Genomic DNA, 27,960 nt, shown 5'->3' with positions numbered 1-27,960 from the left:
GTGGCTCAGTCGGTTGAGCGTCCGACTTCAGCTCAGGTCACGATCTCGCGGTCCGTGAGTTTGAGCCCCGCGTCAGGCTCTGAGCTGATGGCTCAGAGCCTGGAGCCTGCTTCCGATTCTGTGTCTCCCTCTCTCTCTGCCCCTCCCCGTTCATACTCTGTCTGTCTCTGTCTCAAAAATAAATAAGTGTTAAAAAAAAAAAATTAAAAAAAAAAAAAAAAGAATAGCTCCTGCCAAAATTTCAAGTGTACATACCCTTTAGCCTGATACATAACAGGCAAAGAACTTTCACAAGTTAATAGGGAAAAACAACACATTAAGCCAAAGACAAGAAAAAGCAATTCACGTAAGAAATACAAATGGCTACTAAGCATATGAAAAGATGCTCAATGTAAAAATCAAGGGGTATAAACTACAAAAACCCAATTGGATAGTAACATTTCACGGTCACTTGGGGTGTCAATCTGTTCAAACCTTTTAGAGGGTAATTAGGTATTAATGACCAAAACTACACTCTTCAATACCTTTGGCAAGTCTACTTCTAGATACATGTTTGAGGACATTACCTGTAGTATTTTTTAATGGCCAAGGCTAGAATAACCCAATTTAATTAACTGCACATCTTATAAATGAAACATAGTACATCGACAGAGTAAAATGCCACGTAACTTTTAGAATATTTGACATACATATGTACGAAACTGATACTGTAAAGATCTTGAACTGTTTGCTAACAATTTATTGGGGTAAGGGGAAGAACAAAAGGCAGGCAGCATTTCTGGCACTTCAATTTTTAAAATAATTTTGAAAACATTAAAAAATTTTAGGAGTGGGTATTTTTTTTTTTCTGATCTTAAATGAATAGCCACTCCATTTGCTATATATTTGAAAAGATCAGGTATAAGTGTAAAACTAATAAATACTTACAGGCAAATTAAATTTAACCACAAATGAGATCTAAATATATAATTAGAGGTGCCTGGGTGGCTTAGTCTGTTCAACGCCAATTTTTCAGCTCAGGTCATGATCTAGCAGTTTGTGAGTTTGAGTCCCACATCTGTCTCTGTGCTGACAGCTGAGAGCCTGGAGCCTGCTGTGGATTCTGTGTCTCCCTCTCTCTCTACCCCTCCCTTGTTCGTGCTCTTTCAAAAACAAACCAACATTAAAAAATTTTTAAATTGTACAATCAATCATCCCTATTCATTTCCCAGAAACAGAAAATACTTACCAATTTTATCTTATGTTTTAGTTCTGGATTGATAGTCCCTCCAGGCCCAATTTGTGCAATAACTGATTTGAATGTGTTCTCCAACTATGAAAAAAAAAAAAAGTTCAGGTTATAATCCAAAAAGATCAAAGATAAATATGAACAATATGTAAAAGGAAACATCTACCACAGGAAATTTTATATCAAATGGGTAAAATATTGTTCTTAAGAGGCACTGTAGCATTTCTTACCACATAAAATACCTCTAAAATAGATGCAATCTATAAAACTAAACACTCTCAATTTTCCAGAATAATTAACATTCTCTTTAACAATTAGATCCTAGAGTATCCAATTTTTCAATCTCCTACTCGTACCCAGAAAGGATTCTTGTTACTAGTTTCCTTCTATTTATTTTTTTTATTTTATTTTTTTTTTATTTAAAAAAATTTTTTTTAACATTTATTTATTTTTGAGACAGAGACAGAGCATGAACGGGGGAGGGACAGAGAGAGCGGGAGACACAGAATCGGAAGCAGGCTCCAGGCTCTGAGCCATCAGCCCAGAGCCCGACGCGGGGCTCGAACTCACGGACCGCAAGATCGTGACCTGAGCCGAAGTCGGACGCTCAACCGTCTGAGCCACCCAGGCGCCCCTAGTTTCCTTCTATTTAAAAAAATTCAGTGTTTACTAAACATATGCTTAGTGAATGCCAAATGCAAGGAAGAGACTGGATGATGGAAGGTCCCTGGGAGGCAGGAAAGCACCTGAGCCTGGCAAGAAGGAAAAGCTCTTCTGCTGTAGTAGAAAAAAAAGGGAGAAAGAACCAGGAGGCATATGATACAGAATGTGGGGTCAGGTGGAGTTACTACCTGATGACTTCAGTATTCTCTGTGAGTTGGGCAGCAAGGCCCATTCCTAAGAATTAGAGGGAAGGGGAAGAAAGTTCAGGTAGTTGAGACAGTAGAAAAATAAAGGCGAGAAAATGATGGAGGACTGTGCAAGGGCAACAGGCCGGCAGTTCTAAAGGAAAACAGGAGAGGCCAAAGTTAAGACAACAGGGGACTCAGGATTTTAGCTGAGAGAAGCCAATGGCATGGAGAGGCCCCAGTAAGGCAGAAGATGTACAGGAATACTTGGAAAAGCAAGCTGGAAGCACAGGCAAGCATGGTCAGAGAAGCACGGAGCATATGCAGACAGCCCACACCCAGGGAACAGCTACAGCAGGGAGATCTAAAGTGGAATGAAAGATCATGGAGATATGTTTAAAGACAATGAGTGGAAAAAATATGTTACAAAAGACACAAAAGAGAAAAACAACAAATTACCTAAAATTTTATCACACAGACGCAAACTTATTAATACTTTTTCCTTCTAAACTTTGCATTTTTTCATCTTTCTTCTTGTTGACACTTGGCCTGTTATTAGTTACAAACTGTGTAACCTTTTTAGGTCTCGGTTTCCTCATCTGAAAAATTAATTTCACTATCTCTTAAGGTTGACAGGGAAAGGGGATGGGGGGGCGGATTAGGTTCCTAAGATTATTATATCACTAGCTTTCACAAAAAGCCTCAGCCCTTGGGCTTATGTTCTTCATACATCTTCTGAATCGCCATGAGATAACCCCCTAAAGCTCCCCCAGTGAACAGTAAGAGCATCTAAAGGTAACGGATTCTTCACATCCCAACATGCTCCCCTCATTTGAAGATTCAATACAACAACTTGTCTTATCACTGTGCTAGGTGTTTCAGGGGGGACACACACACACACACACACACACAGTCACCTCAGTGCCATTCTTCTCAAGCCCCTTAAAATTAAGTAGGGAAAGGAGATAAATGGATAAACCACTATAAGCTAAGGCTGACTCTGAGCATCACTGAAGAGGTGCAGAATTGCACAAGGACATATTATCACACTAAGTTATAAATATAACGAAGGCTTCCTTTTTGAAGAGCCGGGGAACATCACAGAGAAGGGCGGTAGAGAAGGCAATAAAGGTATAAGGAACTTCATGAACACAGGAAAAAAGGAAAAAAAAAAATAATAATTTGCCTGAAGGGAATAAGGAAAGAGCAGAAGACAACACTGACAAAAGGAGAAGGAAGTACTACAGAATACCTCAGACGCCAAACTAAGGAGTTTCACCGGGTTATGTAGACAAATCCGTATGTTAGAGATTTTTAGCAGGGGAGAGGCATCATCAGAAGTTTAATCTGGCAGCAGCAGAAAATGATACTGGCAGGGTGGACGACCAACTGGGAGGCCACGAAAACTGAGGGCAGGCGTCTTCACCAGGGCACTAAGCAAGTCAGACTAGAGAGGGGGGCACAACAAAGGTGGGACATGGAATCCGGGAAATTAGGAAAGAACACCGTGCAAAGGAGGGAACTGCTGAGGGATGAATAGGAAGAGGCCAGGGAAAGAGCCTCAAAGACTATACGGTTTAGAAGGAAAAAGGACCTGGGAACACAGAGATAGGATTTTGCTGTTTTTCAATCAATTCCAAAAGCTTGAGAAACTGGGAGGTAACAGGATGAGGATTACAAATGTCATTTTTCCCTCTGAACTATGGCTTGTAACAGAAATATCACAAGCTAAAAATTGTCTCAACATTTTTAAACAGCTAGGGGAGAAAATAATATTTTGTGACACATGAAAATTATATGAAATTCAAATTCCAGTATTCATGTTTTAATGGAACATGGCCACACTCACTCATTTACACATTATCCACATGATTGCTTTTCGCACCACAAGGGCAGAGTTGGGTGTTTATAACAGCGCCTCAAATATTTACCATGTGGCCCTTTAGAGAAAACAGTTACCAAGCCTGGGTTTACAATGCTCTTACCTAGGAACAGAGTGTTTCTCAAGAAGGAAAAAAAAAAAAAAAAAACACAACAGGGGCACCTGGGTGGCTCAGTCGGTTAACTGTCCGACTTCAGCTCAGGTCATGATCTCACAGTTCCTGAGTTTGAGCCCCACATCAGGCTCTGTATCGACAGCTTGGAGCCTGGAGCCTGCTTTTGGATTCTGTATCTCCCTCTCTCTCTGCCCTTCCCTCTCTCTCTCTCTCTCTCTCAAAAATAAACATTAAAAAATTTTTTTTTCTTCAGGGCGCCTGGGTGGCTCAGTTGGTTAAATGTCTGACTTTGGCTCACGTCATAAGCTCGTGGTTCGTGAGTTCAAGCCCCACATCGGGCTCTGTGCTGACAGCTCAGAGCCTGGAGCCTCCTTCAGATTCTGTATCTCCTCCTCTCTCTGCCCCCAACCCCAGCTTGTGCTCTCTCTCTCTCTCTCTCAAATGTGAATAAACATTAAAAAAAATTTTTTTTATTTTTTTTTTTAAAGTAAAAAAATGGGTTTTAGCCTGAAGCTAGACCACTATATTAAGCTAACTTTAAACTGAATGGGGTGGGGAGATTTTTTAAAGTCCAGTTAATCTTGGGGATATCTATAATTGGAGGGTAGAAATTAAAATGGGGGCCGGGGGCAGGGGTAAGAAAGGAAGGTAATCAGTGACTGACATAAGGAAAGTAATCAAGAGGGGCCTCTGATTTCAATAATCCTCCAGTCCCAGATGCCTAAATACCAAACAAAAAGAATGAATAAATCAAGTGAACAAAACATTATCAGAGCATAAATAAAGATGGAAAGTGATGCGAAAAAATACCATATTCAGAGAGGAGCCTCTAGGAACAGAGAAGAGGCAGAGAAGAACTTTGAATCAAAAAGATGGACTCCTCAGAAAAAAGGATAAAGACATAAATAGGCAACTGATAAATATTAAGCAATAAAAGCATCAAGCTCATAAAAAGACAATAGTCCAATATAGTTACCTATCATATTGGAAAATTAATTTTATAATAATGCCCATTCATTCAACAAAAATGTACTGAACACATACTACGTGCTGCACACTGTAGGGGTCAATAAACTAGATATGGTCACTGCCCTCCTGGAACTTGCAGTCTGGTGTGGAGAGACAGACATGAAACAATCATAAATATAATTGCAATTATAAAAAATATCATGAAAAGATCCACAGAGTGTTATGGAGGGATAATATGCCAGAAGGCATTAGAAAAGCACTGGGAGACCGAACATACTGGGTGGGTGGAGAGGGAGAGATCATTTATACCGAGTATCATCAAAGGTACAAGAAGCACATTCCTTACGCACCTTATCTCAGTGCTACCTGAAACTTTTACGAGGACAACTTAACTACATAAAAATACACACTCCTTTTGATGCAGTGACTGTTGCTCTAGAAATTTATTCTGTGGAGTAGCGGATATATGCAAATTTGAACAAGATTTTCATCACAAGGCTATTTTTATTTTTTTAACTAGGCTCCATGCCCAACGTGGAGCTTAAACTCATGACCCTGAGATTAAGACTCACACACTCTACCGACTGAACCAGCGAGGTGCCCCCACAAGGCTATTTTTAATAGCAAACACTAGAAACAGCCTTACTGCCTAACAAAAGTTACAAGTTAAATAAATTATGGTGCATCCTACTCCCATTAAAAATTGTATTGGTGGGGCACCTGGGTGGTTCAGTCGGTTAAGTGTCCACCTTCGGCTCAGGTCATGATCTCACAGTTCCTCAGTTTGAGCCTCATGTTGGGCTCTGTGCTGACAGCTCAGAGCCTGGAGTCTGCTTCGAATTGTGTCTCCCTCTTTCTCTGTCCCTCCCCTGCTCATGCTCTGTCTCTCTCTCTCTCTCAAAAATAGACACTAAAAAAATTTTTTTAATTATGTTGCATTACAATATTTAACAGTGTGGGATGTTCACAATTCACAGTTATGACTTAAAAAAGCAGGTCACAAACCTGGACCAGAACGATTCTATTTAAAAAAAGAAAAAGTCACTTAGCATAATACTCTCTAGCTCTATGTACATCATTTGAAATGGCAAGATTTCATTCTTTTTTATGGTTGAATAATATTCCAGTGTATGTATATACCACATCTTCCTTATCCATTCATCAGTCAATGGACACAGGCTATTTCCATAATTTGGCTATTGTAGATAATGATATTATAAACATCTGAGTGTAGGTATCCTTTTTGAAATAAGTCAGGGCAAGAAAAATACCATATGATTCCACTCATATGTGAACTTGAAGAAACAAAACAAACAAGCAAAGAGGGGGGAAAAGAGGCACACCAAGAAACAGACCTTTAACTACAGAGAACCAGATGATGGCTAGAGAGGCGAAGGGGTCAATAGGTGATAGGGATTAAGGAGGGCACTTGCAATGAGCACCAGGTGTTGTATGAAGGGTTGAATCACTGTATTAAACACCTGAAACTAATTACACTATGTTAGCGAACTGGAATTTAAATTAAAAATCAGCTTTTCTGGATGATAAAAGTACAGGTGATTTTTATTTTCTTCTGTGCCTTCTTGTATTTCAAGTCTTCTATAATCAATCTATATTACTTTTGTAATAAGAAAAAAAGGTTTTAAAAACAGACACCTGGGTGCTATTTAGAAACATGAGGGTGGAAGCATTTTGAAAAGAAGGAAGGTACAGAAGTGACATCTTAGAAGAATATACTCCAGCCCTTTGGCCATATGGTACAACATGAACACATTTCTGATAAAGATCACAAAACTGGCACCAATACACACACGGAAGCAAAGCTTTCAACTGCTTAAATATTTGCCAGATACCTCATCTGACTAAAGGCCAGGCAGCACGGAATGTGACTTGCCATACTAAAAACTTCACCCAAACTCACAAGAAAACGAGACAGTGAACAGCTACTTTGAGTTGGCCAGAGAACACAACTTCTGGAGAAGTGCATTAATGAAGCCAGGAACGGCTCCTGCCGACAGGAACTGTTTAGCGTATCCAGCTGCTTGTTGAGGGAAGATACTCACAGGATAGTTGAGCCAGGTCACCAAGTGAGATACAAGAAGTATCCTTTCTTATATGCAATAACCAAGCACACCTCCTTATTCACACAGAAACTACCAAATTGTCTGGTTGCAAATTAAAAGTTAGGTGCAAACTAACACCCAGCCCTGATTTTTAATTCGTTTAAGGCGAGATCTTTTTATAATTCCAGGTTTATCTACTTTAAACCTCATGCTGAATGTTACAATGAAGTTTTCTACTATGTAAGATGGGGTAGGGTGGGGTAGGGTAGGATGGGGTAGTCTTAAAGCTAGACAACCTAGAAATGTCAGATCCCTGTTCCCCGACCAAACCCCGGCCATTGTTACAGGCCATGACCTATTCACAATAACAGTAACACTATGGTTACCTGTGATGTAGGACTACAGGAAGCTTCATTCACTAGAAAATACAGCTAATCCATTCTCACCTACTCACATTTGCATCTCCATCCAAACTTCCCTTCAGTCAATCTAAAGGAAATTTAATAGAATGTGGTAAAAAGATTATTCGTATCTTGCAAAAGAGACTTTAAACTGTTCTAACCATTTCCTTTGTGAAACAAAGCATTACAATGGACAAAGGGTAGATACTAGTGACCACCCTGGCTGTTTCTCTTGAAGGTGAAAGATGAAAAAATACTAACCCTCATTTTACAAAGGAGAAACTTATTTTTCTTCTTTTTAATAACATGTTTTCCTTATTACAAAATAACGTGTTCACTGGAAATACGTGAAATACAGATGATCAAAAAGAAGTCTGTAAATTCATAATTTAAATTTGTTACAGATCTGTTCTTTTTCTATGCTCATAAATACATGTGGAGTTTTGATCAAAAACACATAGCAAACTGATCTAAAATTTTGAAGAAATGGAAGTTGTACTTTTTAGAAATAGGATTATGTAAGATCTGGTAATTATGTAGAGTATGGTCTGCTACCAAAGTAAAATACATAGTTCAAGAATGAGAGCCAACTCTTTGGAACAAGATTTAAATAGTTCCAATGGCAAAAACTTCACCCAGAAGTGAAATGTGGTTATTAGCAGCTATGAGGAATTCTTGGAGCTGCAAAACACAGGATGAAACTCAAAGGAGAAAAGATATAGATGAAGTGTATGTGCATCTTTCTCACCCTTCTCCCTGGAGCCATGCCAGGAGCAAAGGTCCTAGACTTTCCATTTGTTATTCCCTGGCTCTGATGGCTAAACGCACAGTCGTCCCCCCCAATTCTATAAAGTCTCCAAAAAACATGCTATATCATTCTCTAATATTTTGTTCGGGAATTTTTAATCAATACAAAAAATTTGGAAAATGGAAATAACTTCAAACATTGGAAAAGCCAAAACAAACTTATTCATTGTGGAGCTTCACACAATTTATTTGGACTCAATCATTCTGAGTTTTGCTTTGTTAGGATAGGTATTATGTTTCCTAAAATTCATATTTTAAAGGCCTAACCCCCAATGTAATTTTTTTGTGTGTGTGGTGAGGTATGAGGGTGAAGCCTTCGTGATGGGATTAGCACCCCTACAAAAAGAGAAACCACAGAGCTTGGTCTCCTCCATGTGCACACACTGAGGAAAGGCCATGTGAGCACACTGCGAGAAGGGGCAAGCCAGCAAGAGAACTCTCAGCAGAATGCAGCTACGTTATCGCCCCAGTCTGGAACTTCCAGCCTTCACAACTGTGAGAAAATAAATTTCTGTTGTTTAAAGCTACCTGATCTAAGTTACTTTATTATGGAAGCACTAGCGACTAAGACAGTCCAGAGAAAACCTTCAGTCTAGAGCTACCCACAAAGGTATTACCTTTTAGAAGATCCTATTTATAAAAGTACAACTTGCCATTTCTTCAAAATTATAGAGGAGTTTACTAGCTGTTCCTACTCAAAACTCTACAAGTATATGTTTCCTTTATAAGCATAGAAGAATAGATTTATAACAATATTAAATGATATTATACATGGAAAACCCAACAGACTCCACCAAAAGTCTGCTAGAACTGATACATGAATTCAGGAAAGTTGCAGGATACAAAATCAATGTACAGAAATCAGTTGCTTTCTTATACACTAATAATGAAGCAACAGAAAGACAAATAAAGAAACTGATCCCCTTCACAATTGCACCAAGAAGCATAAAATACCTAGGAATAAACCTAACTAAAGATATAAAAGATCTATATGCTGAAAACTATAGAAAGCTTATGAAGGAAATTGAAGAAGATATAAAGAAATGGAAAAACATTCCGTGCTCATAGACTGGAAGAATAAATATTGTCAAAATGTCAATGCTACCCAAAGCAATCTACACATTCAATGCAATCCCAATCAAAATTGCACCAGCATTTTTCTTGGAGCCAGAACAAGCAATCATAAAATTTGTATGGAATCACAAAAGACCCTGAATAGCCAAAGTAATATTGAAGACCAAAGTGGGAGGCATCACAATCCTAGACTTTAGCCTCTACTACAAAGCTGTAATCATCAAGACAGCATGGTATTGGCACAAAAACAGACACATAGACCAATGGAATAGGATAGAAACCCCAGAATTAGACCCACAAAAGTATGGCCAACTAATCTTTGACAAAGCAGGAAAGAATATCCAATGGAAAAAAGACAGTCCCTTTAACCAACGGTGCTGGGAGAACTGGACAGCAACATGAAGAATGAAACTAGACCACTTTCTTACACCATGCACAAAAATAAACTCGAAATGGATAAAGGACCTGAATGTGAGACAGGAAACCATCAAAACCCTAGAGGAGAAAGCAGGAAAAAACTTCTCTGACTTCAGCCGCAGCAATTTCTTACTCGACACATCCCCAAAGGCAAGGGAATTAAAAGCAAAAATGAACTACTGGGACCTTATGAAGATAAAAAGCTTCTGCACAGCAAAGGAAACAACCAACAAAACTAAAAGGCAACCAACGGAATGGGAAAAGATATTTGCAAATGACATATCGGACAAAGGGCTAGTATCCAAAATCTATAAACAGCTCACCAAACTCCACACCCGAAAAACAAATAATCCAGTGAAGAAATGGGCAGAAAACATGAAGAGACACTTCCCCAAAGACATCCAGATGGCCAACAGGCACATGAAAAGATGCTCAATGTCGCTCATCAGGGAAATACAAATCAAAACCACACTCAGATACCACCTCACGCCAGTGAAAACAGCTAAAATGAACAAATCAGGAGACTATAGATGTTGGAGAGGATGTGGAGAAATGGGAACCCTCTTGTACTGTTAGTGGGAATGCAAACTGGTGCAGCCGCTGTGGAAAACAGTGTGGAGGTTCCTCAAAAAATTTAAAATATATCTGCCCTATGGCCCAGCAATAGCACTGCTAGGAATTTACCCAAGGGATACAGGAGTGCTGAGGCATAGGGGCACTTGTACCCCAATGTTTATAGCAGCACTCTCAACAATAGCCAAATTATGGAAAGAGCCTAAATGTCCATCAACTGATGAATGGATAAAGAAATTATGGTTTATATACACAATGGAGTACTACATGGCAATGAGAAAGAATGAAATCTGGCCCTTTGTAGCAACATGGATGGAACTGGAAAGTGTTATGCTAAGTGAAATAAGTCATACAGAGAAACAGATACCATATGTTTTCACTCTTATGTGGATCCTGAGAAACTTAACAGAAGACCATGGAGAAGGGGAAGAAAAAAAAAATGTTAGAAAGGGAGGGAGCCAAAACATAAAAGACCCTTAAAAACTGAGAACTGAGGGTTGATGGAGGGGTGGGGTGGGAGGGAGGGAAGGGGGGGTGCGCCCCCCCCATTGGGATGAGCACTGGGTGTTGTATGGAAACCAATCTGACAATAAATTTCATATTAAAAATAAAAAATAAAAAAACGCCAAATAAATAAATAAAAGAAAAACTTCCCAATTCCTTTTAAGAGGCCTGTGTTACTTGGATTATAATTTTTTTATAATTATAATAATTTTTCTTTAGAAAAGAAAAGCACTATAGAATTCTGACTCGAATTACATGTATGTGGATTTTATCCCACACGCAAGCAATTCTCCAACATCAGCTGGTTATCTTGTACTTCAATTCATGTCTATCTACCTGGCATTACATCAGCTTCCATAAATTAAGGGCCAAGTCCAACAAGATTGTGCCCCACCCCCACCACAATTCCAAGTCCAGGTTATTATCTGTGCTTCTGATCAAGTTACTATAAATCAGAAGTTCCATGACACCCTCCTTGGGTTCAACCGAGTTGCTAAAGCAGCCACAGAACTCATAAACATTTTACTTACTGATTTATTACTGGTTTATTATACAACAATATAATGCTACACCCACAAAAACTCAAAATGGATTAAAATTGAATGTAAGATGTGAAACCATACAAACCCTAAAAAAAAAAAAAAAACCCACAGATGGTAAGTTCCTTGATACCATTCTTGGCAGTGATTTTTTAGATTGGACACCAAAAGTACCAAAAGCAAAAATAAACAAATGGGACTACATCAAAAAAGCTTCTACACAGCAAAGGAAACCATCAACAAAATCAAAAGGCAACCTACTTAAAAGGAGAAAAAATTTCTAAGTCCAATATTTGATAAGGGGTTATATCCCAAATACATAAAGAACTTATACAACTCAACAGCAAGAAAACAACCAAATTTTAAAATGGGCAGAGGATCTGAATAGACATTTTTCCAAGGAAGACATACAGATGACAAGCAGGTACATGAAAACGTGCTCCACATCACTAATCATCATAAAAATGCAAAGCAAAACCACAATGAAGTATCACCTCACACCTGTTAGAATGGCTATTATCAAAAGGACAAGAAACAGTAAGTGCTGGTGAGGATATGGAGAAAAAGGAACCCTGGGGCATGTTGGTGGAATGTAAATTGGTGTAGCCACTATGGAAAACATTACAGAGGTTCCTCAAAAAAACTATACTACCACATGATCCAGCAACTTCAGTTCTGGGTACTTATCCAAAGGAAATAAAAACACTAACTCAAAAAAATATCTGAATCCCTATGTTCATTGCAGCATTATTTACAATAGCCAAGACATGGAAACAACCTAAGCATTCATCAGCAGATGAATGGACAAAGATGGTATCACACACACACACACACACACACACACACACACACACACACAGGAATATTATTAAGTCATAAAAAAAAAGCAAGGAAATCCTACCATTTGTGACAACATGAACGGACCTTGAGGGCATCACACTAAGGAAAATAAGTCAGAGAAAGACAACTGTATGATCTCACTTATATGCAGAATCTAAAAAACAAAATAAAAATAAATAAATAAAAACTTGAGTTCATAGATATAGAGAACAGATGGATGACAGCCAGAAGCAGGTATTTGGGAGTGGGTAGAATAGGTGGACAGGGTCAAAAGGTATAAAATTCCAGTTATAAAATAATTAAGTCCTGTACAGCATGTAATATACAGCATGGTAACTATATTTCATAATGTATTAATAAATATAATAAGACTACATGACGCATTATACAATTATAATAATATGTATTATATATGTTACTACAGAAAATTGCTAAGACAGTAAATCTTAAAACATCACAAAAAGAATTTCTAACTATATGTGCTGATGGATGTTAAGCAGACATACTGTGATCATTTCATATTATACACATATCAAAGCATCATGTACATCTGAAACTAATATATCAACTGTATCTTAAATTTTTTTTAAAAAATCAGTTAAAAATTTTTTTAAAGATAGAACTCAGAAATAGTGAGATGGAGAAGATGCATACAGCCAGATAAGTGGGAAGAGGCACAGAGCTCCATACCTTCTCCAGGCATGCCAGTCTCCCCCAAAACTCTACTGTTCACTAGCTTAAAAGCTCTCCAAATCCAGTATTTTGGGGTTTTATGGAGGTTTTACTACAACAGCACAACTGATTGATTCATTCACTAGGGGCCAGTGATTCTATCTGTAGCCCCCTTCCTATCTCAGGAGGTTGGGGTAGGACTAAAAGTTCAGACCCTCTAATGACATCGTTTGCTCCAACTGGCAACCAGCCCCCATCCTTAGGTCCTTTCTAAAGACACTTCATTAGCAACAAAAGATACCTTTACATTTCTTACCACTTCAAAAGTTCCAAGAGTTTTAGGAGCTCTATGCTAGAAATGAGAAAAGGAATATAATTTTTATATAATAAATCACAATAGCACATCCTATAATCCTCTCAATGGATGGAGAAAATTTCAACACACATTCATGGAAAAAATTCTCAGAATCTAGGAACAGAAGGGAATTTTCTCAACCTGGTATACAGCATTTATAAAAATGCTAGAGTTAACACCATAGTTAATGATGAAAGACTGAATGTTTTTCCCCTACAGTTAAGAACAAGACAAGAATTTCCATGCTCACCATTTCTATGCATTATTATACTGAAGAGCCCAGCTTATGTAAGGGGAAAAAAAAAAGGGGGGGGGGGCATACAGATTGAAAAGGAAGTAAAATGGTCTACTCCCAGATGGTATGATGGTCTATGCAGAAAATCCCAACTCTACGAAATAGTTACTAGAATGATGTCAACTACAGTATTGAGTTTATCAAGTACCTTGATTCAAGGTCATAAGATGCAAGGTCAAAATATTAAAAAAATCCAATTGATTTCTATGTACTAATAACAATTAACTAGAAAATAAACTGAAAATACCCTTTATAATATCCAAAGTATGAAAAATGGTGGTGGTGAGAAGTAAAATTTAGCAAAACATATGTAGGCCTTGAGTACTTAAAACTATAAAAGAGTACTAAAAATTTAAAGACTGAAGTGGAGAAATTATACTATGCTCATGGATCAGCAGATTCAATACTGTCAGGATGTCATTTATCCCCAAACTTACCTCTAGATCCCTTGTTTCATTCTAATCAAAATCACAAGAGGCATATTTATTTTTGGTAGAAATTGACAAGCTGATTTATATCAAATTAGGTTTATATGAAAATGCAAAGAACCTAGAGTAGCCAAAGCAATTTGAAAAAGAATAAAGCTGTAGGACTTAACTACATAATTTCAAGATGTTAAAGGGCACCTGGGTGGCTCAGTCACTGGGTTAGCGACGGACTTGGGCTCAGGTCATGATCCTGTGGTTCATGAGTTCAAGCCTCATGTCAGGCTCTGTGCTGACAGCTCAGAACCTGGAACCTGCTTCTGATTCTGTTTTTCCCTCTCTCTCTACTCTCCCCCCGCTTGCTGTCTCTCTCTCTCTCAAAAATAAACAAACATTAAAAAAAAATAAAAAGAAAGATATTATAAAGCTATATTAAGAGAGAAGGGTACTGGCAAAAGAACCTGTAGATCAATGGACCAGAATGGACAGTCCTAAAAACAGAACCTACACATACAAGTGGTCAACAGATTTCACAGAGGTGCCAAATAAGGTAGTTCAGCAAGGAAAAGAGTATTTTTCAAAAAAATAGTGCTAGAGGAATTAGCAATCCATTGCAAAAAACTCTGGTCCATACTGGTACCTTGTATAAGAATTAACTTGAAATCAGTAATAGACCTAAGAACTAAAATCATAAAACTTCTAGAAGAAAACATACAACATTTTTGTGACTTTGGATTCAACAAAGATTAGTTAGGCAAGAATCAAAAGAAAAATATAAATAAATTAGATTTCATCAAAATTAAAGGCTTCTGCTTCACAAAAGGCAGAACTAAGGAAATGAGATAAGCATATACCAGGAGAAAGTATTTGCAAAACATGTCTCTGGTAAAGGACTTGTACCCATTCATATATAAATAATTCTTCCAACTCAATACAAAAGTCAATTTTTAAGAACAAGCAAAGGATGCAAGGAGACACCTTAAGGAAAATTTACAAATGGAAAATATGCATATGAAAGATGCCCAACATTATTCATCATTAGAGAAATTTCAACACCATAATGAAATACCACTACACACCCATAATTAAAAAAAAATTAATGTTTATTCATTTTTCAAAGAGAGACAGAGCACAAGTCGGGGATGGGCAGAGAGAGGGAGACACAGAATCGGAAGCAGGCTCCAGGCCCTGAGCTGTCAGCACAGGTGTCACCACACCAACGCGTGGCTCAAATCCATGAACCATGAGATCATGACCCAAGCCAAACTTGGATGCTTAACCAACTGAGCCACCCAGGCGCCCCATGAATAGTAATTTTTTTAAGTGGACAATACCAAACATGAACAAAGATGCAGCTAGAACTCTCATATGTAGTTTACAGTAATGTGAAATCATACAGCCACTTCAGAAGAGTCTAACAATCTCTTATAAAGTTAAACATGCCCTTACTGAACGACCCAACAATCCTACTCCTAGGTATTCATTCACTCAAGAGAAGTCCACGATCAAAGTGTATGCAAATGTTCATAGCAGCTTTATTTATATAAATACACCCCACACGGGAAAGAACCCAGATGTCACCTGATGGGAATGGATAACAAATTGAGATCAATATAGTGGAACGGTACGCAACAAGAAAAAGTAACAAACTACTGATACTGATGAATCTCGAAAGCACCATGGTAAGTTAAAGAAGCTAGACACAAACGCTAGATGTTACTTAATTCCATTTATATGAAATTCTTGAAAAGTCAAACTTACAGAAAGCAATATTTATGTAGTGTCTACAGCTGGGGAAAGATCAACTACAAAGCAGCATAATGGAAATTTTTGAGAATGATGGAAATGTTTGGCCTCTTGATTTTGATGATTATGCAATGAGGGACATTTGTCAAAATTCAAACTGTACATTTTATATATTTTTTTCAACATTTATTTTTGGGACAGAGAGAGACAGAGCATGAACGGGGGAGGGGCAGAGAGAGAGGGAGACACAGAATCAGAAACAGGCTCCAGGCTCTGAGCCATCAGCCCAGAGCCCGAGGCGGGGCTCGAACTCACGGACCGCGAGATCGTGACCTGGCTGAAGTCGGACGCTTAACCGACTGCGCCACCCAGGCACCCCAAAACTGTACATTTTAAATGGATAAACTATATGTAAGTTATGCTACTAAAGCTAGTATTTTTTAAGTTATAGAGGTAAGGCACTTTTATATCTTGAATTTAATTTCCATGTGCTTCTTCTAAGCTCTACGAAAGTTGTTATCTTGCTAATTTAACCAGGGTTTTTGTTGGTTATATTCCAGTAGCTTTTGTTCAAAACTCCTTCAGCATACACACAGTCAGAAAAGTACCAGGACTGTAGTGCTCAGGGCCAGCCATTCAGGTGAAGATATTCATGAGGGAAGATGCAAATATACTTCTAGGACTTTGGTGAGAAGCTGGAACTAGAGACAGCTGCACAAAGTACAGGTGTCCCTCACTTTTCAAAAGTTCATGCTATGCCCTTTCACTTTTATGAAAAATCTAGGGTCCGTTCTCATTTTTGCTAACCCAAAGAAATCGAAAGAGGATTTTCACTTTTATCAATAAAGGCCAAAAGCAAAAAGAGCATCCAGCAATCGTTTTGCAGTGAGCGGTTATAGGGGCAGCACGCGCCGAGCAGCCAGAGTGGCATCACCAGCCTCCTTCCCCAAGAACTACATTCAGCATCAAACCACCATAGCTTTGAATTGTGCTTTACCCCCCATTTGTTTTGTGCATCCATTAGCAAGATGTGTCCTAAGGTAGAAAATCCATTGGCTAGATGTATCATAAGGTATCAGAAAAGCCTGAGAGAGGTTATTTTTGGGGTCTATGAAGGCTCAAAATTTTCTCTATATGAATTAATGGCAATTGTTTCTTTGCTTTACACGGTTTCAACTTTCAAAAGGTTTCGTAGGAACACCCTACTTTCCAACAGTGGGGGAAGCCCGTAACAGAAACCATGGGAGCTGATACAATTTTATTCTTTTCTCACTGCCACCTCTTACTAGCTAATAATCCACACAACCATAGAAAATGCTCAAGTTAAATCTGAAATTAAGCTTCTCCATCTAAGTATTAACCACTGAATTTAAACACATTTTTGGTTTATACCTCCAAACTCCTATATCTCACCTGGTTTAATTTTTCAGCGTGATTCAGCCTTGAAGTCTCTACCACATTTGACTTAAAAGTATTTTCCACGTTCAGTATTTGCTTCGGTGGTTCCAAGTTTGAAGTGGGTTGCGAAAAGCGTGCCTTTGTGACTGGGGAGACTGTAGGGTAGGACCTTTGTTGTTTCATTCTAAAAGGCTGGGTAAACATTTTACCTCCTTTTGTGAATAAAAGAAGAGCGGAGAAAAGTTGTCACTAACAATTTCTACTTTATTTTCTGGTGATTCTATATAGAGGCTACTGTGACCTAACTGTTCTCAACTTAGAAATAACAATTATGGAAAGTAAGCTTACATTTTCATATTGCCAAATAAAATTTACATACAATGGAAAAGATTAGTCATCTATAAAAGAAAACCAAGGGATCATACATGTGTTACTGAAAAGGATGGAGCTATCTAAAAACTCTATTTAAGATCACCTGAATATAATTACAGAAAGGCAGATTTCAATAGGTAAAAACCTAAAAACGTTTAGGAGGCCAAAAGTCTCCAACTAAGAAGTCGGCTTAAAACTATGCTTCTCAAACTGAATAATCACCTAGTAGTACGGGAGCAGGAAAGGGGGATAAAAAGCTATAGAATAAAGGATATTATTCTAGAGTACAGATTTTTTTCTTCAAGATTTGTAGGGAGGAAAATACCACTGGCAAGATATATGCTGATGCACAACATGAATGATCAATCACTAGACCTCACTGTGGTCTCTTTCTTTACCATAAGATCAAGCCCCCCCCCACACACACAAATTGTTTCCAAGATACCCTGATGATAGGAAGAAGGATCACAGATGAGAAACATGAACAATCCAATCACTGGGAAGGAATATCACTCCCCCCATTCAATAAGTTGGCAAGCTGCTTTATACACTATCAACCTCTTACAACTTTAATAGCATAGGTTTGTCTCCCCAAGTTCAAGTAACTCAAGAATACTGATATTGCTGATGGTTGAGGGTAAGATTCAAAACACACATTGGCCCCTATAGTCTTCCCTGACCAGAGCTCGTAAACCCCCTAGGATATCTATATCAAATTACATTTCCTACCACAGTTTAAGTATTGGTTTCTAAACTGGGGACATTCTCATGGTTTCACCTATATTAATCTAAATACAGATTTTAGAGAAAAAGAAAAATCACTGAAATAGGCATAGAGATTCCCAAAATAGGCTCAGTGTATAGATTCTGTATCGTCAAGGGTCTAGTGATGCACTAGACAAATGATCACATTGGTCTTCTGAGACTTTAAGAGGGACAGTGATTCGGGGACGAAAGGTACAGCATACAACCCGTGGTATTGTAACAACATTGTATGGCACATGGTAACTACACTGTGGGGAGCACAGCACAAGGTAGTCAAATCACTGTGCTGCACACCTGAAACTAATGTAACACTGTGTGTCAACTCAACTACTATATAGGTATATAGTAGTGTGTGTGTATAAACATAAAACAAAAACAAGAGGGACAATGACTGGGTAAGAAGAGCACTGGCTAAACAGTATTAACAGCTGCGTTTCTAACCCTGGCTATAACACCTTTCTAGCCATGCAACTTTGCAAAAGTCATTTACGTATCCTGAGCTTTGTTTTCCTTATCCCTAAGACTGGGTCATTTACCCTACGGTGTGGCTAGGAGAATCCAAGGTAAAACGCTATATAAGTGGTTATCATTACACTACATAAATTATTGCAGCGTCTGCTAGGATACCAAACATCAGTGCCAGCAAAACTCAGATGGCAAATGTTAGTAACTAGTATTAGTTTTAAACTTTTCATCTTCCCTATCTTCCTTACGTGAACACACACAACTAATGTTCGCTTACAGTGTTCCAGAGAAAGCAGATCTTGTATTTTTATAATAGCTACCACTTATTACACCCTTAGAAATGCCAGGCACTTTTCAGACCTCATCTCGTTTCATCCTCAGCACTACTCCAAGAGGCAAGTATGATTATTCCTATTCTAGAGATGAGGAAACTAAGGCTCAGATGTTTTAAGTAACTGGAGTGAGATCACTCAACCAGCAAGTGGCAGAGCCAAGATGCAACTTTGACAAACTCTGGGAGCTTAGGCATTACCTACCTCTCTATCTACCATGACTGCTCCAAAATTTGCTAACCCACAATTACTAAGTACTAAGTTACTAAGTTACTAAGTACTAATGCTAACATGCTTACCTGCTGGCCATCCTCTCTGCTTTTCCTCTGTTACGCTCTTCCTTAGCATCAACAAAGAACCTGCTCTGGTCTGCTCTACTGAAATGACATCCGAAGCAGCATTAAGTACTTCGAACATAGAGAGGAATCCATACTGTACATACTGGAATGAACGTCCAAATCGCCTGGAAAATGCCTTTTCAAAATCAGAAAGGAGAACGGGAGATAACGCCAACAGGTCTTTCAACTCACTCTTCACAACAGCTGGAAGAATGGGAGGCACCCTTCCCCGGTAAGGTACTCGCCGACGGGAGCTCGGCCCAGAGCAAACACTGGCCCTTCCCCTTGGCATGGAATTTCGAACCTTATGGTTGCTCCTCTGTTTTGCAACTAAACTTGCTATTCCTTTGGTGGATTCATCTGGAATGGCTAAGGAGGTGTGAAAAAAGAAATCACAGTTAGATGAAAACTTGCTCCTTTCTTTACCTTTACATCTGTGGTTATACAATTTTAATTCTCCAAGGAGCTGTGTATCTAGGTAACATGATAAACATGAACCCTTGGTTCCTCCATTTCTTTTAGACAACCACTTGTTAGCTCCTCTATCAGAAGATGAAGACCGAAAGATCAAGCCCAATATTTAACATTACTTCTGACTCCTGAAATATCTGAAACTCTCAAGATGAACAAACTTTCCTGCAATGTTTTTTTCTGTGCGTCACGAAATTTAAAACATGAATTCATAAAGTCCCATTGTTATGCTTCTTCCAATTTAAGGTGCAATTTGAAATCACATGCAAAATGTAGTTCCGGTGAATGCACATTTTTCTGGAAAAATAAATTCTTGATTTTGCTAAAGCTTTAACTCTGCCCACAACTTCAAAGGTAACCATGAACCCTCTCCCCCTCAAAAAATTAAAATCCCCTGCCTGGGGTGCAGGATAATCGCTATAACAATTCTTTTTTCTTTTATATTTTTAATTCCAGTTAACATACAGTGTTATATTAGTTTCAGGTGTACCACATTCAATAATTCCATACATCACCTGGCGTACTCCCCATTGCCTATTTACCAGAAAAATTCTTTACTAATTACGTGTTACTTATAGATCTTCAAATTCTAAGCTTACCTTTCAGTATTACAGTACCATCCCCACAAGGGCAGACAGTGACAACATCAGGCATGTCCAACACCAGCTCCATAGTGGACCGATATCCAAGAACCCGGAGTGGTAAATGGCTGCCAACCATCAAAAGGTACTCCTTTTCCAACTGCTGTGGGGTCAAACCATCTTTGGTGGAGATGAGAAGTGACCTTATTTCTTTCCTCAGGCATTCCTGGATACGCTCTTGTTCAGACATAGCACCCTACCGGATTTAAGATAGAAACGTGGCTCATTAGGAAGAGCAGACAAACCCAAGACGGAGGGAGGGGAGAGTTTAAAAGGATCAATAGTGGAATATAAACAATCGACACCAGAGTTCTAAAGGTGATAAAGCAGAAGCAAAACCATGAGGATTCGCTGAAACTCGGCGTTTCACACAATTCAAGCTCTCTCAACCTGTGTCGATTCACCTGCACGCGTCTGGAGACATCATTGCCCCTGGCTAACGTGTGGGAAGTCCAAGTTCCTGGCTCGACTTTGCTGAAGCCCCGATAACGGTTTGTCTGGGGTCTCTACACCGCAAACTTCGCTTCAGACGGGATCCCTCCTCGACGCTGGCAAAAAGCTCAGGAAGGAGGCAAACGCAATACCGCCTTCCCCAGCGCTAGGAGAGGGCTCCCGGTAAAGACGCTCGCACCGGCATACCTGGCCCGGCCCAGACCGACGGGGAGGCTGCCCGCTTCCTCTTACCCAAGTCAACGACCTCATCTGTGCCCGGGAGCGGGGTCCCCTGCCCACCCCAACGTCCCTCCCTTCCCCAGGCGGAAGGGGAAGCTTCCCTTCCCTCGATTCCTGGGGACTGCCCACGCAGCGAGGGGGTTGTGGGGAGAGGCCGGCAGGAGGCAGGCGGGTGGAGTGTCGCCCCTCACCCGTGTCGCCCACAGTGCTGGCGCTGCCGTTGCGTGGCCCAGAGTCTCAAAGGCGCTCTCCCGTCCAGCCGCCTTGGAGGAGCAGCGCCAAGGCGCCCGCGCGCCTGCGCACCAGTGCTGGAGGGCGGGAGGCGTGCAACCCGCGCGGCGTTCCAGCCCCGAGGGCGCGCGGCCGGTGGGACGGTTGGGCAGGGCGGGACGCTCGGGGGTCCAGGCTGGGGGCCGGCCGGCGCGGGGCCGCCACGCTAGGCTCTCGGGCGGCGTTGGCTCCTTCGGGGGGGGGGGGGGGGGAATCGCCGGCGCCTACCTCGTCCAGCGTGGCTGGGAGACGCCAGGTGGGGCCGCGGCTCAAGACCTCTCCGACCACCGACCACATCCCCAGCCCGACAGGGGCAAGGGCAGCGGGCCGTCCCGCCATTGGGACAGGCAGGTGGGAGGAGGAGGTGGAGGGGGCCTCGAGGTTCTTGACTTGGGTGTGCCTCATAATCACCGGTGGAGCTTGTTTAAGGGCAAAAAAGATACCCAGGTCTGATCGTCGGAGGAAATTACAGGCATTTCTGACGCTATGTGTTGAATTCCTGCAGAGTTACATGCAATTTAAGCTCCCGGAAGAGACGAATGACTGGGACCTGGAGAAAGAAACTTCCAGGTGCCATTGGAGAAAAACGAGCTGGCAAACTAAAAAGGGGAATGTATATTTGGGTAAATAACCTGGGAATGTATTTACTGGACAGGTGGAATGAGCCCGATTTCTATGGTCCTTGAAAACTAGAAAACAGTTTAAGAGGTGCAGAACAGAGGCACAGTATAAAGACCTTTAAGATGTACACTCTAAAAAAGTAAAAAGGCAAACCAAAACATAACCAAGGAATCTGAATTAAGGAAAGCTGTGCACGCACATCTACTTTAATTTCCATCTAAAATTCCATGACATGTTAAATCCAAAAAAGCTCTAGGAACAAAATGTTCCATCAATGAGGCAGGTATATTGAGGAACCCCTGACAGAAAATAGAAAAGATTTATGGGCTGGTTTATAGTCGAATGGACAAGGCTAAATAGCAAATTAACAAAAAGGAAAATGATGAGATGTGAAAAGTGAATCTAGATGTTCCAACATCCAAATGACAAATGTTACAGAAGCAATGGAAAGAATGGTGGTGAGGTCTGGGAGTTAAAAAAGAAGGACAATATCCCAGATGTGAAGAAAAACACATTTTCAGATTAAAAGGGCCGAGTGAGTCCTTAGAATAACTAATGAAAAAAAAGATCCCATCCTAGGAGAAGATCCCATCCCAAGCCTAGGAGAAAGGGAATCAAGAGTTTTGTTTTTTCTTTAAGTTTACTTATTTTGAGAGAGTGTGTGTGGGAGGGGCAGAGAGAGAGAGAGAGAGAGAGAGAGAGAGAGAGAGAGAGAGAGAGAGAATCCCAAGCAGGCTCTGTACTGTCAGCACAGAGCCCCATGTGGGGCTCGAACTCATAAACAGTGGGATCATGACCCTAGCTGAAACCAAAAGTCAGATGCTTAACCAAGTGAGCCACCCAGGCACCCAAGAGATTTTATATAAAGAGATTATATAAGCACTGGACATTAGATGGCTATCGGATTTCTCAGTGGAGCAGTATCTTCAAAGCTGAAACAAATCCTTTACCCAGCCAAACCAGCATTAAGTGCAGGAAAAGAAAAGACATTTTCAGACATGTAAGATTCAGAAAGCTTATCTAACTGGAGAATGACTCCTGCAAAATGAACAATGAATTGAAAAAACATTATCCCAGATTCTCATCCCCAATTATCTAACAGCTACCACACATTAAGCACTTACAAGATGCTCTTTTATGTAGAATATCTAATTTTCTCCCCAGTTACTCTGAGGTACAATCATCCCCACGTTAAAGTGAAGAAATGGATATACAGACATGAACAAAGGTACAACAAAGAGTGATAGGCAAGAAAAACATAAAACTTACGGCTCAATCTAGAAAGGTAAGAAAAAGGAGACTTTTAGAAAGCTATTCTGGAGCTGAATCCCAGATCAATAACTGAAAACCAAGAGTCAGGGGCTATTTGAATTACTCCAGTGAGGAGATCCCACTGGAAGTCCTCACGTGCTTGGGTTTATGATAATGCAGTCATTCTCCAAGACCCAAAAGTCTCTTGTGATGACTCACCTGGGAAGTGAATGGAAATAAGGTAGGAACAATCACACCAGGTATCTTCCATGTCTTTGATGGTAACACTTGCCTCTGCAGTTCTCCAGGTAGGCTTTTGATGTATGTTTCTGGCACTCTGCTTGGCATTTGCTACCAGAATAGCCCTTACTCAATGAGTGAATGCACCAATGCAGGAATTCTGTCTGTTACTGAGATTCCTAGTCCAGTTTTTCACTTGGCAAGCAGGGTACATAACCACAAGAGGAACTCACAGTCCCACTAGCCCTATCCAAAGGTGACAGTGGGCCAGAATTCATTTATCACCAACCCCTGTACACTCAGAATGTAAATGGCAAACAGTGACTTTTGGGGTCCCAGAAATTAGAGTTAGTTAGCATTAGGAAGTGATAGTCACTGAAAAACATAGGCGCTTCCTTTTCTTCAGAGCAGTTATCCTAAAAAGGATGAAGGTTTGCAATGTTAGGTAGGGCAGCATCTTTCTGTAAGAGAATAGTCAGATTGCATTCAAGAGACTCTGGGTCCAGGATCTGATTTCGTTTGAGGAACAGGGTGACAAAGCCAGGTCTCTCACTCATGAGATGCCTCTGTTCCCTAGACCTCCAACAGTGTTTTGTTGGTCTGTTTGCTTTTGTTGTTACACAAATCAAAAAGACTCCGCTGTTTTTTGAGTTCATTCCTTGGGATCCTACCATTAATTAACAACAACCAGAGAGTTCTGTGAGTTAGACCAATGTGTTTTTCCACCCTGCTGCCTATTATGATGATCAGTTAATTCTGGTAATTAACTGTCTCCAGCTGGTCTCCTCCCATCCCTGCTTGCATCTAGGAGTGTATTTCAATTGCAGCTGCTGCTACCAGCAGTTCTGCCTTAGAAAACAGCCAGGAAAGAGGTTTTTGTGTTTTGTTCAAGCTTCTGAAGCTTTAAATATGCCTCATGACAAGAATGAGAGGATCTTTAGATAAACAGAAGAGAGAGTGGGTGAGTTCAAGTTCATGACAGAACCAATATAGCATTCCTGCCTCCCAACGTTTTTTAACATTATGCCTAATTTGGGACCATTTGATGGTATTGTTCAATTTTTCTTCCCACAAGCAATTACTCCAACTTTTGCCATCCCTCCTACACTTTTTACCCACTCCTGCCTCACCACTAGAAATTGACTTTGCTTGGACTCCCAGAGAAAGTGGAGGCTCTCATGCATGAACCTTCTGAGCTTCCAACTCAGAAACAACTCAATTAGCCCTGCTCTCAGCTTTCCTTGTGGTCTCAGCAGGTGAGGGACCATCTATCTCACCCATCCATCCTACTCTTGGGTCTATCTCCCCAACTCCTCTAGCTCCATGACCTTTGGCTATTATTACACAGTCCTGTATAATCAACATCTCTTTACACTCCTTTCCTATAACAAAATTATGCGCTAATCCTTTTAATCTTACACAACACAGACACAGGGAGTGGGAAACGTAAAAATACACTTTTGACCTATGTAGCTCTGTAGCCATTCCTGCGTGGCCAAGTCCTTGAATAAACAGTCCACGCTCATTTTTTTCCCACTTTTTCATCCACCATTCACTACTCAACCCAAAGCAAGGAGCCTGCAACTCTAAATAGCTTTCTTAAGCTACTTTTAGCAAAATCACCAATGACGAATCTTGTAATTGACAAATCTTAAGGACTTTTCAATCTTTTCATCTTTGATAATCTCTGATGTTTACTTTTGGTGTCCCCTCCTTTTCTAAACATCTCTCCTTGGTGGGTTTCTATGCTGCACCAGCCTTGGATCCTAGCTTTCTGCTCTATTTATTTCTGATATGAAATGCCCACGTACTCCAGGGTGTGTCCTTGGCCCTTCTCCTTTTTACTCTTCTCTCTTCCTGAGTGACCTTTTTCTTTCTCATGGTTTCAGCTTTGGGGGCTGCCTTTGTTCATTTAAGCAACAAATATCTTTTTAGCTCCTATTACGTTCCAGGCAGCGTTCTAGAAGATGGGACTAAAACAGCAAAACAAAGTGCCTGTTCTCCCGGACCTTAACAAGGACAAGCAAAAGGCAGATAAATATATAATGTCGAGTAATAATTGCTTAAGGGAGTGAGAAGGGACTGCTTTAAATGAAGTATTTAGAAAACGGTTTTGTTTGGCCTCTACGATACTGGTTTTACAACGTGTGGTTCCAGAGCCGCGGCATCGCCTGAAAACTTGTTAGCAACGCCAATTGTCAGACCCCACCCCAGACCTGCTGAATCAGAAACGGCAGCGGGGGAGGGGTAGAGGGTCCAGCAGAGTGTTTTAATAAGCCCTCCAGGTGATTCTGAGGCATGCAAAGTGAGAACCACCACTCCAGAGCAGTTTCCCACCGCACGCGTCATGAATACATTACAGGCGTGGAGTCTAATGCTGATTTTTCTCAGCCCACTGGGGCGGCTTCAGGGGTGGGGGCGAGCAGGTGCTGGAAGCCCTCCAGCCCAAAGTAGCCTCCACCCAGACTTTTCAGAGGCAAGCAAGTGGGGTCAGACGCAGTACCCACAGGGACCCAGGTAGGAAGGCAAGGGCCGTTCCACACTCACCAACAGGCTCAAGAAGCTAGGCGCTAAAGGTTCTACTTCTGCTTCAGGACCACCCCTGCGGCTGCGCGGCTGAAGTTCCCGACCTGAACGCAGAGAGTCTGCGCAGCGCAGCGCGAAGCTAGGCCCGCGATGGTGGCGGGGCGTGGCTCTTGCTGGGCCCTTGTCTGCGCACTCAGGGCAGCTTCCGCTCTAGCTGTGCTTTGAGCGCTGTTAGTAAGGCACCTGGTCCTTAAGGTTTGTTTCATCGTGATTCTGAAATAGTCCTTAGGAAAAAGGTTGATGGATTTTAAATCCATTTGCATCATCACAAGGAATATCAAAATTACATTTGTTGATGAAAGCTACTCGACTCTTCAACTGTTAACCTAAATTTTTAAGTGGTTGTAAAAATAGTTTTCATCTTTTTTTTCAACGTTCTTTTATTTCGTGTGAGAGAAAATCCCAAGCAGGCTCCGCACCGTCGGTGCAGAGCCCAACGCAGGGCTCGATTCCACTAACCGTGAGATCATGACCTGAGCCAAAATCAAGAGTTCGGTGCTTAACTGAGCCACCCACACATTCCAGTTTTAAAACCTCTTTTAATCACTTTACGATGTATATCAAATTATCGTGTTAGACACCTTAAAAATAATTTTTGTCAATTATAGCTCAGTAAAGCTGGAAAATAACTTTTAAAATTGTGTGAACACATTTCTCATCAATGGTGACAAAAATTTTAAAAGCTTATTAAAAAGATTTGATTAGAAATTTTATGTAACAACTTCAAACAATGTATTTGTGGATGCAAGCTCACGATTCTTCTTTTCCTCATTTAAAGTGAACTTTAATTTTTTTAATGAGGTATAATTAATTGGCATGTAACATGTTGGTTTCAGGTGTACATTATTTGATACTTGTATATATTGCAAATGAGCACCACAACAGTTAACATCCATGCCCCTACACAGTTTAGAAAAAAATTTTTTTCTTGTAATGAGGACTTGTAAGATCTACTCTCTTATGAAATACAGTACTATTAACTACAGTCACCATGCCACTACGTATCTCCATTATTTATTTATAACTGGAAGTTTGTATCTCTTTACTCCCTTCATGCATTTCAAGATTGTATTTTAAAATTGAAAATATTTTATTAGGGGACGCCTGGGTGTCTCAGTCAGTTAACCGTCTGACTCTTGATTTCAGCTCAGGTCATGATCTCACAGTTTATGAGTGAGATCTCAAGCCCCACGTTGGGCTCTGTGCTGGCAGTGCAGAGCCTGCTTGGGATTCTCTATCTTTCTCCCTCTCTGCCCTCCACTGCTCATGCTCTCACTCTTTTTCTCTCAAACATAAATAAATAAACATTTTTTTCAAAGTAATTAAAAAATATTTTATTAGTACACAAACCTTCTGATATTGAATCCCTAATACTTTTCCATTTTCTTTTTACCATAATCATATATCAAAGATATATTTTTCTGAAAAATGTTTAAGTGTTTATTTTTTGAGAGAGAGACAGAGACAGAGCATGAGCGGGGGAGGGTCAGAGACATAGGGAGACACAGAATCCAGAGCAGGCTCCAGGCTCCAAGCTGTCAGCACAAGAGTTGGACATGAGGCTCAAACTCACCACAAGATCATGATCTGAGCCAAAGTTGGACGCTTAACCCACTACACCACCCAGCTCCCCTCAAAGATATAATTTTATTGCTGTGCCCTTTATAGATAACCTCAAATCCTTTTGTTTGCCCCAGTATGCTATTCAAATTTTGTTTGCCATAATGGGCAAAATAGAAGCACTGCTCTAGGATCTCAAGATCTCTCTCTCACTCTTCCTCCCTC

At 40.3% G+C, this 27,960-nt stretch overlaps 1 protein-coding gene across 11 annotated transcripts in view; it reads right to left on the bottom strand.

Annotated features, from left to right (window-relative positions):
• The window catches only part of TDRD5 (tudor domain containing 5), a 109,207-nt gene that overhangs the window by 77,726 nt on the left and 3,521 nt on the right, over positions 1-27,960 (bottom strand). For 6 of the 11 annotated variants that reach the window (XM_045048473.1, XM_045048472.1, XM_019821702.3 and 3 more), the window contains 5 exons: positions 26,137-26,399; positions 20,494-20,731; positions 19,385-19,792; positions 17,167-17,363; positions 1,229-1,312 (listed from right to left, as the gene is read on the bottom strand). In XM_045048473.1, the coding sequence (XP_044904408.1) occupies positions 1,229-1,312; positions 17,167-17,363; positions 19,385-19,792; positions 20,494-20,725 (921 nt within the window). In that variant the 5' untranslated portion in view covers positions 20,726-20,731; positions 26,137-26,399. Of the gene's footprint in view, positions 1-1,228; positions 1,313-17,166; positions 17,364-19,384; positions 19,793-20,493; positions 20,732-21,398; positions 21,549-21,705; positions 21,855-26,136; positions 26,400-27,960 lie in introns of those variants that run through there. The other 5 variants (XM_045048468.1, XM_045048470.1, XM_045048475.1 and 2 more) reach the window with 4 other exon arrangements.

This window comes from Felis catus, chromosome F1, assembly GCF_018350175.1.
Source record: "Felis catus isolate Fca126 chromosome F1, F.catus_Fca126_mat1.0, whole genome shotgun sequence".
Classification (NCBI taxonomy): domain Eukaryota; kingdom Metazoa; phylum Chordata; class Mammalia; order Carnivora; family Felidae; genus Felis; species Felis catus.
The sequence above is the reverse complement of the archived record's forward strand: the minus strand, read 5'-3'. Positions and strand labels throughout refer to the sequence as shown.